This window comes from Vanessa tameamea, chromosome 6, assembly GCF_037043105.1.
Source record: "Vanessa tameamea isolate UH-Manoa-2023 chromosome 6, ilVanTame1 primary haplotype, whole genome shotgun sequence".
In the NCBI taxonomy this organism is placed as follows: Eukaryota; Metazoa; Arthropoda; class Insecta; order Lepidoptera; family Nymphalidae; genus Vanessa; species Vanessa tameamea.
In genome coordinates this window covers 10,685,123-10,700,963 of record NC_087314.1, presented here as the reverse complement: position 1 = coordinate 10,700,963, position 15,841 = coordinate 10,685,123, and the positions used below count along the sequence as shown (strand labels likewise).

Below are 15,841 nucleotides of genomic sequence, written 5' to 3'. Positions count from 1 at the left end.
CATATTTGTACAAGATTGGCTATCTACTCCGATGAACAGTTTATAATTTGTGTGTTAGTCTAAATAGGCTATGAGATTTATATTTTATGACTACCCTCTATGCTTACGGTAATATTTAATAAGTCTTAACAAACTGTGGTGTACGGATCGTTATTTCTGTAGTTCGGTTTTTCCCAAGAGTGACCTACATCAAGTTGTGTTGAAGTTCAGGACATCTATAGCTTATGGAAAATAGTGCTTGCGACTTCACGTGCATACATTTGTTATGAATACATACACTTGAACGAATAACGTTTTAGTACTTTGGTGCCTTTTCAATTCAGGTAGAAAATATATTTGGGCATTACGTTTATTTAGGACAAAAAATACAATACTAAAATTTATCTAATATTTTAAAAATTATAAATTTAACCATTACTTAAAAAAAAAAATGGTATAATTTTTTTATAAACAATCTATTCGATTACAAAAAAGTAAAACTGATGTTTGAATAGATATGAATTAACAGTAGAATCATGCTTACCATGTTATATATTATTATGCCATATAGTATTAACACTCCAAATTATGTTATGGAGTGGACATATTGAGGTATGACGTTATCACAAACCCTTAATCATCATTTGGTAATATGAGGTACGCGGACACGTCAACTGAAGCAAATACGCCAAGTTATCACTCTTATTTATCTAATATCTTGACATAAAAACATGTTAAAAGACACACTGAGATGCATCTCGCAAGTCTTAAGGATGCGATCAAAGGCAGAGTCTATTCATAAGCTTACATGTCAAAGTGACGGCGCTTGAAGGTTCTTTTATTAACTAATAACTCTTCGCCTTTACGTGTAAAAGTTTAAAAAGACTTCAATGAAACGATAAGTGCATTTTTATATTCAACTTTCATTTAAGAATAAAATGTAATCCTGTTATTCTTATTTTAAATATAGAATTTCGGTCTCATAATTCTCACTGAATTGAAAAAAAAATCATTTATATCTATTGCCAAGTCTCGAAGTTAAACGAATAAAATGTACATAGATATAGAATACAAGTCTTTTGAGTTTTATATAAATTATAACTAAATGATATAGAGTGAGACAGGCAAAATGAATGACTCAATTACTGTTTAAAGCAATTTACAGTGTTCTCAGGTTTCACACTTAATTGACGGTACAAGTATTCGGAATATTATAATGTTTTTTAAATTTCCATCGCATTAAACTAATCTTTGAAAAACACAGAATTAGTCTTGATTAAATTTATTTACAATTGTATGCAAAGTATCTTGGTTGCGTGAACTGACAAGACTATAATGATATAAATTGTTTCCGAATACAAATATTAAAAAAAAAATCTCACCATGCGTAGTACAAAAATTATATTAAATATAATAGTCATAACTCAAGGAAAATATTCAACCAATAACTACAGTTAAATAAACAAAAAAATAATTGTAAAATGTATGTGATTTGATACCTAATTAATAAAAGGTAATGGCTATTAACCTCTAAATCTGTCTAATCTACGTATTGAAGGGATGGTACTTTTCGATTTAATTATTTAAAATATGTTATAAAATGCTTGTAGAATCTAATTTAATTTAGTTAGTACATATTTCGATTCTCCTCTTATAAGAGTTAGTTCAGCGCGTCATGTTGCTCGATCGAATATGATACCGTATGCGTAGCGTTATGTCTTTGGGTAAAAACGTTAAAATAAAATTGCAAACATTCTTCGACTTGTTAGTGGCAAAAACAGTCACGTAACCTGCGTTTCCGATGTCTACAAACTTACGCGCTCGACATAATGTAACTAACATTCCTTACATAGTACTAGTAGAAACATGAGGTCATCGATCTTACAACCTCGACACATTCGCATTGAACAGTGTTGCCCACACTTTCCTTGTTAGTAAACATGTATTTTAAACGTAACGACGGTTGAATTGCCTAGCTAGTTCTACATATTCTGTATAATTGTATGATAAAAATACATACGTTTCAAAAACATCTATTATATAATTTATTTTAATATATGTTAAATTAAGTATTATATTGTAAGCCCGTGATCGAAAAATCGAGACCCATATACATATACGCTGTAGATCTAAATAGCTTTGTCGTGTTTAGCATTAGCTGACACCGACTCAAAAATTTTGATAGTAATTTGGGCTGTTTCCAGACTTTTTAAGTGATAAATATTAATAAGAGTAATAAAATATATTTGTTTTAAATTTATTTTTAGTTAGTTTATAGCTGAACGCGCTTTTATACTGAGTACACGTGACAATCAATGATGAATGAATCGTGACATTCAATAAGAATCTTAAAAATAATTTTATTTTTAAACTTTACGTAACTACCTACATAGACAGAAATGTTGCACTCAGATTAGAAGTTAAAACAAGTCAAAATTTATTAGAAATAACAGAGAACATTATTTTATTTTGCTTATAAAACGTATTATTCGTTGTATATTTTTTATATTCAGATAAAAAATAGTAGCAATATATTCCATTTGAATGGAGACAAATTTCTCATTACATATGTATGCATAATAGGTGTATAATTGAACCTCATAAGCCTAGAACTGCGTCCCCGAGCCCTCTCGTACGCATTAGGGTGGCGAGTTGGGGATGATCCCTACAACAAAAGATGTTAGGAGCGCATATCGATTTACCACCCCAACTGTTAAACTTTCCTAATGAACGAATAACATTCGGACGCGTTGGTTATTTAAAATTAAAACATTATATGTGTGAATAAAATAAAAAATATATAGACATTTTTTTTCTGATTTGATGATATTATTTATACACAAACATTTGAGAAATAAGCATTAACAACATTAACATTATCTGTGTCGTTAAAATTAATAGATTTGATGTAACAAATACACAAATTCTGAATATATAACGAATGTATATTATATTATTGTATAAAATTGTACCAACCTTCCACCAACCCGCATTGGAGCAGCGTGGTGGAATATGCTCCATACCTTCTCCTCAACGGGAGAGGAGGCCTTAGCCCAGCAGTGGGAAATTTACAGGCTGATTATGTTATTATGTTATGTTTATAAAATTGTAAAGATTAAAAATTGTGGAATAAGTTATGTGATAATTTTTAGTTTTTCAGTTTAGCAGAAAGAACTACAGAGGCCTGACAGATGAACTAATTCTCAGATAAATTTGGATATATTTAGTAAAAATAAACACTTTATTACAAAAAATACAGTTGTGATTCTTTCGCCGGTTTATGTTTCAGTTCCCCCATCTCAGGTATTTGTTTCCGAACTGGTGGTAGATTTTATTTATATAATAAAATAAAAAATGTTTAGTTATCTGCTTTACTAATTAAAGTTTGTTCAGCAAACAAAAGATTTAAATGCATGAATTGCCAAAGTTAAAAATAGCTGCGGAATTTTATAATAGAAACGAACACCGTACCCCAGGGAGGATTTATTGACTTTGTGCAGTCGCAAACTTGGCGTTATAAGCTTATCCTTACTTGTCGTTTTTAAACAATGCTTATCACTGATTATTGTAAATATATTGTGACCCAACTGTAAGTAGCTCGAGCTCCAAAGTTATCAATAGACAAACAGATTCAATACCGGTAGCGCTCAAAAGTAACATGCCAGAAGACAAAATAAAAAAAAAAACCATAATATTTAGATAACATCGAATTGTTCTTTGAACTGTCTCGTTTACACTATATATAAATATTAAAACGAATATAAAAAGGTCAAACACTTTTAGAACCAGTGCAAAACAATAATCAACAATGTGGTGCTATTATCCAATTGCCAAGGTCGATTCGGATGGATCTAATAGGAGCCGTGGGTAGTCACGGTCATTATATATAAAGCTGTTTAAGTTAAAACAAGCAGTAACAATGGCATCGTTGACAATTGTAGTAGTGTTCGCGGCTCTCGCTATGTGTGCTGCGGCGCCGAGTGACCGTGAGTCGATAAAACTTATTACCCAGTTTATGACCATTTGAACCACCACTACCCTGTTATATGACTGTGTATTAAAACTAAAATATTAAAAAATATATTTACTAGATTTCTTATAAATTTTTCTTTTCATTACATCGGAAGTTGCCTGGAAGAGATTATTGTGTCTTAGTCTGAGGTCAAATATTAATAACAAGAAAATATTCCACTCATTTTCTTTCAAAATTTGTTTTCTAAATAATTGGTACAGAACATTAAAGTTTTCGCTTTTAAGCTACGGTAACACAATCTATTTCTTAAAATATTATATTTAGTTGAAATATATATCTATCACATTGTGGTTTAAAAATTAATAAATATAATAACTTTAGCGTGTTCTTTCTTAAGAGGAGAGGTAAAGTTTTAAGTTTTATAGTTTAAGCTACTTTACTTTGCGTTGGAAGTTTAACGAAAACTATAATATAATTAAAATTCGTCTAAAAATGTATTATTATTATCCACTAATTTCAGGATAATTAACTTGTGGCTTCTATATTCTTGAAATTGATTACGAATAAAATTATAAAGAAATAGTTCCAAAATATTTAAGCTGAACAGTATTGGTGTTAGTACATCCCATAGCATATAGAATCAAATTCGATCTTGAAATATTATTATTGTCGCAACAAAATATATCTTTCTGACTGATTTCGGTCTCGGCAAATCTTCTCATAGGAGATAACCAGCTGTGCTGGAGATATTATAATGCACAAGTGTTTTCAAATACTAGTGAATATCTAGAGACTACCGGTGAAAGTTCAGGCGCCAGGCGAAAGGCTTTTCGCTCTTTTCGATACGAAGTACGGAACCACTACAAGCTTTTGAGAGTTTCTCGACAGAAAAACTACAGGTACGAGGGACATAACTTCTTAGTTCCCAATGTTGTTGGCGAATTGGCAATGTAAGGAATGATTAACAGCACCAATTTCTATGTTTGGTAGTAGTAAGTAGTAGTTTCTATGTTTGGTAACCATTTCCCATCATGTGGTCCATTTGTCACACAATTTCAGAGCATTTAAAGAGGGTAATGCATTTAATCTCGACTGCAGCTATATACAAAATGACAAAACGTAGTTGTATAATGTATATAGAGTATGATTGCTTCATCCGATTTTGACAGATAACAATCAACATCGCCGTTAATGCTGCTTGCATTCTTGCCACCATTCCACGCGGCCTTGATTTATATAGTGCCTATTTTTTTAATTTAGATTGATATATATTCAAGTGATCATCAATGATTCAATGTAAATAATTCTTATATAAAATAAATATTACATAACCACGTATAAAACAAGTTTCATTTCATCTAGTTGTTCTAGATTATACCTATGTATGTTAAATACAGTATCATTTGTTATTTATCATAGTAATTCAGATATAAATCTAATAGACAATGTCGTATATAAATCAATTTTGGAATTTATATATATTGTCAATTAAATTGCTTATATTATAGTTAAATTGAAGTCATTGCAATCATGCAGCGATTCAAGAATTTCATCAATTCAGATGCTTCCGGATTATGTGCAGCCAATGATAGTAATCTATATACTTTGTATATATATGTTCATACGTATTAAATGTATTATGTATGTATATATACAGATGTATGTATTAGAACCTTAGCGCGTTTAGAAATTTAATATTTGACTAGTATTTTGTAATATTATATTAAGAGTTTGAAAAAAATGTAGAGAATTAAATAAATTAATATTTGACAACGTTAGAAGTTAAACATGTTTATACAAAATGGACGCATGGATACTATATAAGCGAAGAGCCATTGATGCAAGTAGTTCCTTTAGTCAATATTTGTTGAGAACCCCTTACCGACTGGTCGAAGCTCCTGCATATTTGATACGGAACCGGTTGCGATCTCATTCCCGAGATACTATGATAAAAATTTGTAATTGCTAAGACCGGTCGAAGTGGTTCATTGAAAATTATGATGTGTAATGTTCGTTGGTATTGGGATCAGTAAGAATATAATCCAAAGTCGGGTTCGGAATAATGAAATCTATTGACGATATATATTACAATAACTAATTATTACAAGTTGTAGTTGATATTCGACCGTAATTGATTGCTATTAATAATATAAGAAATATTGATTCGAAATATAAAAAAGGAAATAAAGATATAATCATTGGTAGTATGAACTTAAACTACATTAATTTTTAAATTATTTTATTTAATATAATGTATTTTAACACATATTTTTAATATATAAATTTTAGCTGTCGGCACTGTACATAAACTGCAACAGTGCCAAATTTCACTTAAATATTACGTAAACCTGAAAACGCTTAGTCATATTATACTTACTACAGTAAGAACTTGGTCTTAACTCAGAAAAAAAAACGATAATTAATAATTTATCTAGTATAGCTTTATAAGAATTATTATAAATAATGTTTTACTCGATGCACAATGAAAATTATATATTTGAGAGTCAATTTTCCCGCCATGACAAGTATCTGTCAGTTCATGTTGACAGATTAAAAAGATAATAATGTAACGAATAATATACTCATCTGTAATATGCAGATAATAATAATGAATATAATATTTAGTATCAAGTATCACATTCTAATTGAGTCTCACTACGTACTAGAATCGCCATCGAATAAATTCGTAGTCGTAATAACTTGGTGTATTAAAATATGATGTTGTTACTATAAAATGGTAATTTAAAGTTATAAGTAATTTATGAGAACAGATTAAATTGTTGATATCTAATATTAATGGATTGCAAAATGTATGTCAAATTATGTCTTGTAATTCCGTTGCGTGGGAATTACTCTGCTGCATCCTCATAGAGACAACGATGGCCCAGTGGATATAGCACATTGAAATTCACATATGACAGCAGGTTCAATTTCGTGGGATATCTACATTAGTACAAAAGGCAAAGGTATTGGTCAACAATCAAAATAGTTTTTGAGATATTCCGGATAAGTCGATACAAATTGGCTTATTTGTTTATTCGTAGTGTAACAGCGTGTTGAGGATAGTCACTTTATTTCTTATTTCATATAATATAAAGTAAAACCCATATTACAGAACTTACATTTGTTAAAACATACGCTGTGCTTCTAAAACTTTGATGTGTAAAGCTAAGTCTCTCAAACTTTACGGACTCATTATTTATTCAGCTCGGAGACGTTTTACACCTACAACCAAGATGAATAAAAGAGGAAAATTCGTTTTGTTTGATAACAAACTTTAAAAAGAAAATACTCTTATTATAGTCCTTTTATCGTATCTACACATTATTTATTTCTTAATCTTAGAACCTTATCGAATTTATCTACTTTTGTATTTTCAAAATAAATTGCCAGTATTATGTTAATTATATTAAAGAGCACGTGTGTTAACATTTAGTATTTTATTTTTATTCAAATTAAAACCACTATACCAAATATATTTTAAAATAGTCCCTCTTTTTGGCATAACAACGTGATAAGAAATATACAACACGGATAGAAACATTTAAATCTAAATGACATAATATACCACTATTTTTACTAAAAAACTTTAAAAAATAACAATACATTCATTCCCTGCACTTCGCCTGGCCGCACGATAAAGCTATCGACATTTCCGCCGTAAACACCACAATCCTGTTCCGTGTAAAGGGATACGCTAGCCTCGGGACACATCCCAACAAAGTCAAAATATTTTAAGCTAATTTAAACCTTATCATCAAAACCATAAGAATCATATATAAAAAAGTAAATTTAAGTAGATTCAACTCGATATAAATTGCCCCCTATTGGACCTCAATGTTTTACGAGGCAAAAACTCCACGGAGTTTTGTCCATGCGACTTTATTAATGGAAGTTTTATTTGTGATAAACTTACGAATGAAAATATTAGAATATCATATCTGTTTATGCCAGATGCTTGTTGAAGTCCAGTAGTTGTGTAGTTGAAGCATTCGGAAGCTGCAGCTTTATAAGTAGTTTTAGGGTTCCGTAACTCAGAGTGAAATTAAAGCGAAAAAAAATTCAACAGAATGACTTTGTTTTCCATCTGTGGACAAAAGCACTTGTACCTACAATCTAAAAAAATGAGTGAGAGATGAACTTAAGAGAGTGAATAGGATCAAAAGTTATCCTCAATGTCGAACTACATTAAAAGAGATTTAAAGTTAGAAGCAATTTTAACAATCCTATCATTAATCAATATTATTATATAAACCTAAGGAGTTTGTTAGTTTATTATGTTTCCTTAAACGGTTTAATCTAGGGAATTATCAGTCTGAATTACAAAAAAATCTTTTTTGCGTTAGATTGGGCAAAATTATGAGGAAAGATTATAGCATCACACTACGATCTGAGTTGGGTAGTAAGGTTTACAACCGAATCATCACATCAGTTAGTGTGTTATACTAAAACCCATGTTAAAACTTATCAGTGCTATACTATGGGCGTGCGCGAAATTATTTTATATATATATGTCTGTAAGGATCATATATTTACAGATTCAGTCGTTAAATTTACCAAGCTTGTGTTAGAACCATACAATTTTTTCCTCTTCATTCAAGGTTTTGTTATTATTATTATGTTTAAGATATTAATAATTATTTTTGTTCTGATTTTAGTTATGAGTGGAAACTTTGGTATATGTGCTAATTTTTTGTTTTAGTTTTAAGAATGAACTGTTTGTATTCCAAAAAAAAATAATTATAGGCTTCTTGAATCAGAGCAATCGCGTTGTCCCATTAGTTTTACGAATACTCTTTTGAAATGAAACATCTATTGGCTTGTTTTGGGGGTAAAACCGACTCAAATGCCGTGACGGCAAACAGCATGCTCCCTCTCCGCCGCCACATTCTACTCCCTAATGTTTTCATTGCGCGTTTACTATATATACTTCCTTGACATATCTCTACATAGTATAATACAAAGTAGCTTGCCGCCGTCTATACTCTTAGATCTTGTAAACTTCGCAGCGGATTTGAATGCAGTTTTCAGCCATAAACAGAGTGATCCACGAGGAAGTTTTATATGTACATTATAGTTAAGAAAGCCGAGAATTTCATCTTTCAATTTTGTGTGTTTGTTCTTCAATATAAAAGTTATATATAAAACCTTATAGCACCCGCGTGAAGCCGGGACCGGTAGCTAGTTATTATAATAAAAAGAACATATATTTATTTAAAAAACCAAATTACGTGGTTTTACTTATTTATTGTTTGTCCTTGTTGATAAATCTGACGTCCCGTGATCGCCATTTTTATTTGTATATACATTTGAGTAAATTATACAAACTACGATTTAATTATTCCTCTGCGATAGTCCGGCGTTTTACATGTTTCGAATGTTCTACTCGGTATTGTTATGCAAATACTCCCGGAACAAGCACCGTCCTTCCTCTATATAATTATTGTAAACACAGAAACTAGGACACGAAATAAACTCATTAAAACCAGACATATGCATGGTTTCGCGACATGCATTCAAGTATTCATATCATTTTTTTATGCTTGCGGATCTCTACAAACGTGTTGTCCGTCCCTTTAGTTTTATTACTTACATTGCGTTCAGTAGTTTAATATGCTTGGATGTTTTAATTTCCAGATATACAAGTTTGTCACGATCAAAATATTCGGGATTACAATTTTTATTAAGACGTGTCTTCAAATTCATTGGAAGGTTGTATCAAAGGTTGGAGTTTATTTTTATTTGATAAATGAAAAGATCAATTTAAAAAATAAACTTGTTTACATGCGAAGTCAGTAAATTTCTTAGATCAAAAATAAAGCAATGTTCTATATTTAATGTTTAAAAAAAGCTGTGCATATTGCATTCCTTAACATATTTTTTATTCGATTAACCTATTAGAAATTATACCTAAGATTTGTGTGTGTGTGTGTGGGAGAGAGAGAGAGAGATGGAAAGCGAGAGTAAAAGAGAAAGAGATAATCGAACTCTCGATGCTGCATTTAATGTCCAGCTATATGGTAACCAAACGAAATATAATCTAATAAATTATTAGGATAACTGAGTCATGTATAAAAATCTCATAGTTTCATTTCTAGTTTAAAATAAAAAAATAATAATGATTCTTCATTCTTTAAAAAATGGTAAAGCAGGTATAGCGTGTTATTAATAATGGGTTTCAACGAAATCCCCGCCCTTAAATTAAAGTTAAGGCTAGTTTTTTGTAGGCATCCGTCGTAATTTACTTTGAACCCAACTCAATAGCTGTGCTCACTACACTGGATGAGCCAGGTATTTTGAAACAGCTAAAAAAAAGATAATAGCATTTTTTTTCTATAAATGTATGTCTTAAGAAATATATTGTTTTGTAGAATTTTAACGCGATGGCTTGATTTATTAAGTCTTTGGTAATAATAAAAAGGGTTTAGGTATTATTTCAATGTTCTAAAAAGTAGAAAATAAACTTTGAAAATAAATAAAATCCTACGTTTTGTTACATATATATGAGCAATTATATGTTATAATATGAATTTCATTTATTTTTGTATCTCTATACTGTTGACCGTTGGGGAGTTACCTGTCTGGAGCCAAACCTGGGTTAACAGTTCATGGTTACCATAAATATGCGTTGTCATCAGAACTGAACCAGCATGTAAAATATCAGATTTATAGGACAAGGGAAGCTAGTTTAAAAACTTAATAATAAAATATTAATTTAATTTAAACCTTTATAATATTTAATTTGTAATAATGATTCTAAACGTTTACAATTAATTTTGATTAAAATTTAAAAGATTTCAAACAAAACATACTAATTTGAAACGAAGTAGACTTTGAATTCAGTACAATAGCGAAACCCGAAACAAAATGAGATTGCGAAGGACAAGTTCGGAGGAACTTTTCGATGTAATCTATTCAAAATTCATAAAGGGATCCCACCGCCTCTCGTTAACACTAATTAAGGATGCTAGGCACCTCTTAGTACCCAACCACGTCAAAGCGCTAGGAGGTGATCGCTAAATTAACAAGATTACGTCTTTGAGATAATTCAGTACTTTACCGGGCATTGCTTGAATACTTGCTTTGAACCTGGTACTACTTGAACTTGATTGATTGATACTTGAAGTTTGACATTACGCTATCTCAACGATTACAATATTAGTACAACATTATGCAATTAATCTTAAATATTCGCTATAATATATATAAAAATAGATTCGATAAAAAAATCACATGTTTTTGGGACATTACTTTTCAATTTATAAATAAAATTAGGGATACTAAAAATAATTGGAGGTATTTCCTATATTGAACATGGAGCACGCTTTTTAATCATAAAATAAGATCTAATAAGATCTAAGAGGTGCTACAATTTATACTGCGTCAATAATCAGTACGACCTAAAATATTATTCAAATAAATTAGAATCCTCTACAAATGATTTTTCATCTGAGATATAGATGGAAGAACAGCAATTGTAATAAAACTCTCCACGTAATCGATTAAACTTATTTTCCAAATTACGAGTCAGTGTCAGCTTTAGCGTGTTTCATATATTCCAGAAAGAACTTTATATTATTTTAAAACTTAATTAGTCTTTTGAAAGAAAAAAAAAATAAAGTAAATATTTTATACTTACTAATAAAATCCGTATGAAGTATTAAACTATAAGATTATAATCTAATTTTAGTTTCAAATACCTATTTGATACATATGTTACAGCAAATGCGGCATTTAACCAAATCCCGGCTTGGGTACATTTCCAAATCCGTATTATACGGAGAGCCTAGGTTTCAAAGGAAATTAGTAGGGTCTGCCACGGAAGGGCGGCTCCGAAGGATGGACAAAATGTTTCGAATAATATTAAAGCTTTACAAACCGAATAATCGGGATACTTAATATATTATCAAATTACTTTGGAGCTTCACTTTTAACCGCATACTTCAAAACAAAAACCAGTGATGTATTATTATAATAATGGAATTAAACTGTTTAAAAGAAATATTAACTAGAGTGTTCGGTGTTAAATGTTTCGTATTTTATACCCATCTATTATAATGACACAAATTTTAATATACTTAGAAAAAAATTAAGTTATGATTTTTTGTAATTTTTATTTCTGGAGGCGAGAGGGACATCTCAAATATATACGCACTGCACAAACACAGATGCACTCATCATTTCCTTACTCTCATATTTCGGCCCAGTAATCCGACACGATCGAAATAGTTCAGATACAGGAACAACTGACTTCCGAGGCTTGAAAAAGTCACATTTCTAGACAGAAAACCTCAGTATTTGTTACCTAACTCGGATAGCCTTATATGCTAACTACTAAACCAATAACGCATTTATATATACTAGCTACCCGTCTCAACTTTATACGGGTACAATAAGGATTTAATCCCGTAGTAAAATATTCGTCAACCTATTCTAGAAAATCTAAAAAAATAACGTCAAATCTATTCTAGAAAAATTATATTATATGAGAGTTCCGTATTAATCGGATTGGAAGTTTTTAAAACAAACGAATGAAGGTTATCCTCTTTATAATCGTATTGTAATATTTATTAATATAATAAATATTAAAATAGGTACAAATACCAACGACCAATTTATAATATTCTATAGTTATAAATTGCGTAAATTTTAATCCGTTTATCGGACAGCCCCATTCTGCCCTTTGTCCTGGTCAAAACAAGAATCATACAGGATTAGGGACCGAGTGAGCTCGCGCTATGGAGATTTAAACGTTCTATATCAGTATTAGGGTAATGCGTGAAATGTGTTAATTCATCTAAAATTATTATAGACCGGGAAAAGGAAACAATTTTTATTGACGGATTTGCTAAAGTGAAATCTAGTCCGAGTAAGTTATTTTTAATTGAATTTAAAATTATTTTATGGAATCTTGAGCGACGTTTTCATATATTAACTTTTTAAATTAAATAGTTTTCACGTTAGTCACACTTACTGAGATACGCAATACCTTTTTTATTGCATAAGAGTACCTAATCAATATTGATTTACGTGAGTAACAAAAATAGTAATATTACAATTTCATTAAGAACGTTACTAACAGTTCATTTTTGTCTTATTCTTACTGTTAACAAGAAGTATATTAGTTTACGAATTCAATTATATACATATATGTAACTTAGTAGTAAGCGTTTGTGTAAGCCCGTCTGGCTACTACCCACTCAACATATATTCCAGCGCCAAGCAGTAAAACTTAGTATTGTTGTGTTCCGGTTTGAAGGATGAATGAGCTAGTGTAATTAAAGGCATAAGGGACATAACAGTTCCAAAGATTGGTGGGCCATTCTTTATGGAAGAAATGTTTTAAATTTCATACGGGGCCAATGTCTACTGGCAGTGGTGACCACGTACCATCAAGTGGCCATTTGCCTGTTTGCCTACCTAAGCCCATATTCAGTTACACACGTCATGACGTTTACAAGTTAAAGTTTAAGATTTCTTCTAACTATAATTCTAGTAAAAACTTTTTTTTAATTATTTAACAACGTCATAGACAGTCTAACAGAGGGGTTACGATTATCCGAGCGGAACTGGAGAACCCTCGTTTAACCTGATGAGGGTGGGGGTTAGAAGCAGCTGCTCTTGCACTGACTGTTTGTAATAACACGAGATTTTTAATAAATATGAGGCTTTATTTTCTAACATAAATCTTTAAGTATAAGTAGTATACCTACATACATATAAAATAAGCAAAATTAAGAACAGGAATCCGACAAACTCATAATAGAACATATTAAGCATCCTAAAGAAACCCGGGTAACTTTTTGGTACTTTTGTAATGAAATTATGAAACCACAGGTAATATTGTTATTCAACTTAACTATCACAGAAATAGAATTCCCCGTCCTATTAGGCCTTAATAACTCACCGGTACTCCGATTCCACTTTTACTTGTAGAGAAAATTTGGAATAATATATCGAAAAGAGTAATAGCTAATATTTTATACGGAACAGAGGATCGCTGTCCTTGGTTAAAATCACAACAGCGCGACCCATCGAAATATGAGTGAACCCGTGGTCTCGCATCACACATTAGCTGTATCAAATAAGTGCATGCAATTACACAAGGGACAATAATACAGCGCAGGCTAAAATGATCGATATACAAAGGGAATACTAGCTATATTTGCGTTTTCGTTATTCAATGGACAAAACGTTCTACACGAAGTCATGGCTGCAATTAACGCGGTGGATGTGTTGTTTGGTCGTTACTGTGTCTATACGGCTCATCCGCACTTTGTAAATACTATAACATATAGCTGTCCCTTTCTTTCAATATTGTATCTATGTGTAGAAAAGAAACAAAATGACAAATAAGAGCAACAAATTCGAACAGAAATTTATTTCTAAAAATATAAAAGGAATGTGTATTTACTCGTAAGTAGAATTTGAAATACGAACGCCGAATATTATTTATATTTGTTTAATTTGCACTTTGGAAGAGAACATTAAATTCACGTTTGTAACGACAATAGGGTAAATTTAAAGCGGGTGAAATTGAAATATAGTAATATTGAAATATAGTAATATACAAGCACATTACGGATATTGGCATAGTAGATTTTTTCATTAAAACAATACAAAAAAGTATCCTCATTTTTTAATATAGATTGTAAGTACTTTTGATTCATCTATATATAATATTAAAATATATTTAAAAAAAAATTGAACTTTATCTGAATAATGACGAATCTATCATACTTGGAACATGCGTTAGCATTTTGCATAAAAACAATTGAATTAAAGATGCACACAAACAATTGAATACCTACATATATATACAATTACGTAACAAAATAAATACACATGCAAATACGTTCGTTCAGTGGAACATTTCTGCAATATAAACGTTTTATTTTCGACAAACCCTCGGTATTTTTAACCAAATATCCATTGGCTGGATATTTTTTTAATCTGTGCCCAGCACATCTCTATATAAAGTTCGTTAGCATTAACATAAAAGTTTATTGCGTTTGTGCGTGAGAACTTGTATGAACACGAAACTAGCGATGTTTAATAATAATATTTCAAAAGGTTATTATAAAAGAATCGTTAATCGGCGTTACGGGACAAAATTGTCAGTACGAAGAACGGTATATCCTCTCGATTATCGTATTTAAAATCTTTTATCAACTTTATGGTAAAAACTAATTGCTTGTTTAATAAAGATACCTAATAATAAAAATAAAACAAACATATGTGTGGTAGATTTAAAAGGATCTAAGAGATAATTTATTTTATAGATAACACTGTTTTTTTTTTTTAGAAAAAAGGTACATCCTTTTAGTTATAATCTCTTAACTTATTAATCCATACTATTATTTTAAAGAGATGAAATTTGTTTGTTTGGATGTAGAGGGTAATAACCGGAGCTAATGATCCTATTCTATTTTTTTTTCTCTGGTAGAAAGCTTCATTATTCCTGAGTGCTATGGGGTATAAATTATATTTATATCATAACATTTTCCTTATTAATAATTGCACCCGCTCGAAGCCGAGGCGGTTTACTAGTACTTTCACGGTTTCACTCTCGAATACATAAACCAGATGAAAAAGTTTTTATGGAAAATTGTGACGGGAATCCGACACGACCAGAATTAGTTCAGGCAGTGCTTTCCGAGTCTGTCCTGTCATCCCACAGACTCCAGGGTGCTACTATATATTTCTAGACAGCAAAACTCATTTTTTATTGGATCGACCATTTATTGTGAGCCCTTATAAGCAAGAGCAATGAGACAGTATACGAACTATAAACAAAAAGATGAATCATAATTTGAAAACTTTTGTAAGTGTACAGAAATTTAAAATACTTAAAAACTTTTTCAGTTCAAACAAAGTTGAAAGTTGGAA

At 30.6% G+C, this 15,841-nt stretch overlaps 1 protein-coding gene across 1 annotated transcript in view; it reads left to right on the top strand.

The window, feature by feature from the left end:
• The first annotated feature begins 3,855 nt into the window (after positions 1-3,855).
• LOC113396419 (calcyphosin-like protein) overlaps positions 3,856-15,841 on the top strand; it is a 52,095-nt gene continuing 40,109 nt past the window's right edge. The window contains exon 1 of the mRNA XM_026634343.2: positions 3,856-3,965. Coding sequence (XP_026490128.1) covers positions 3,899-3,965 — 67 coding nt within the window. The 5' untranslated portion in view covers positions 3,856-3,898. The remainder of the gene's footprint in view (positions 3,966-15,841) is intronic.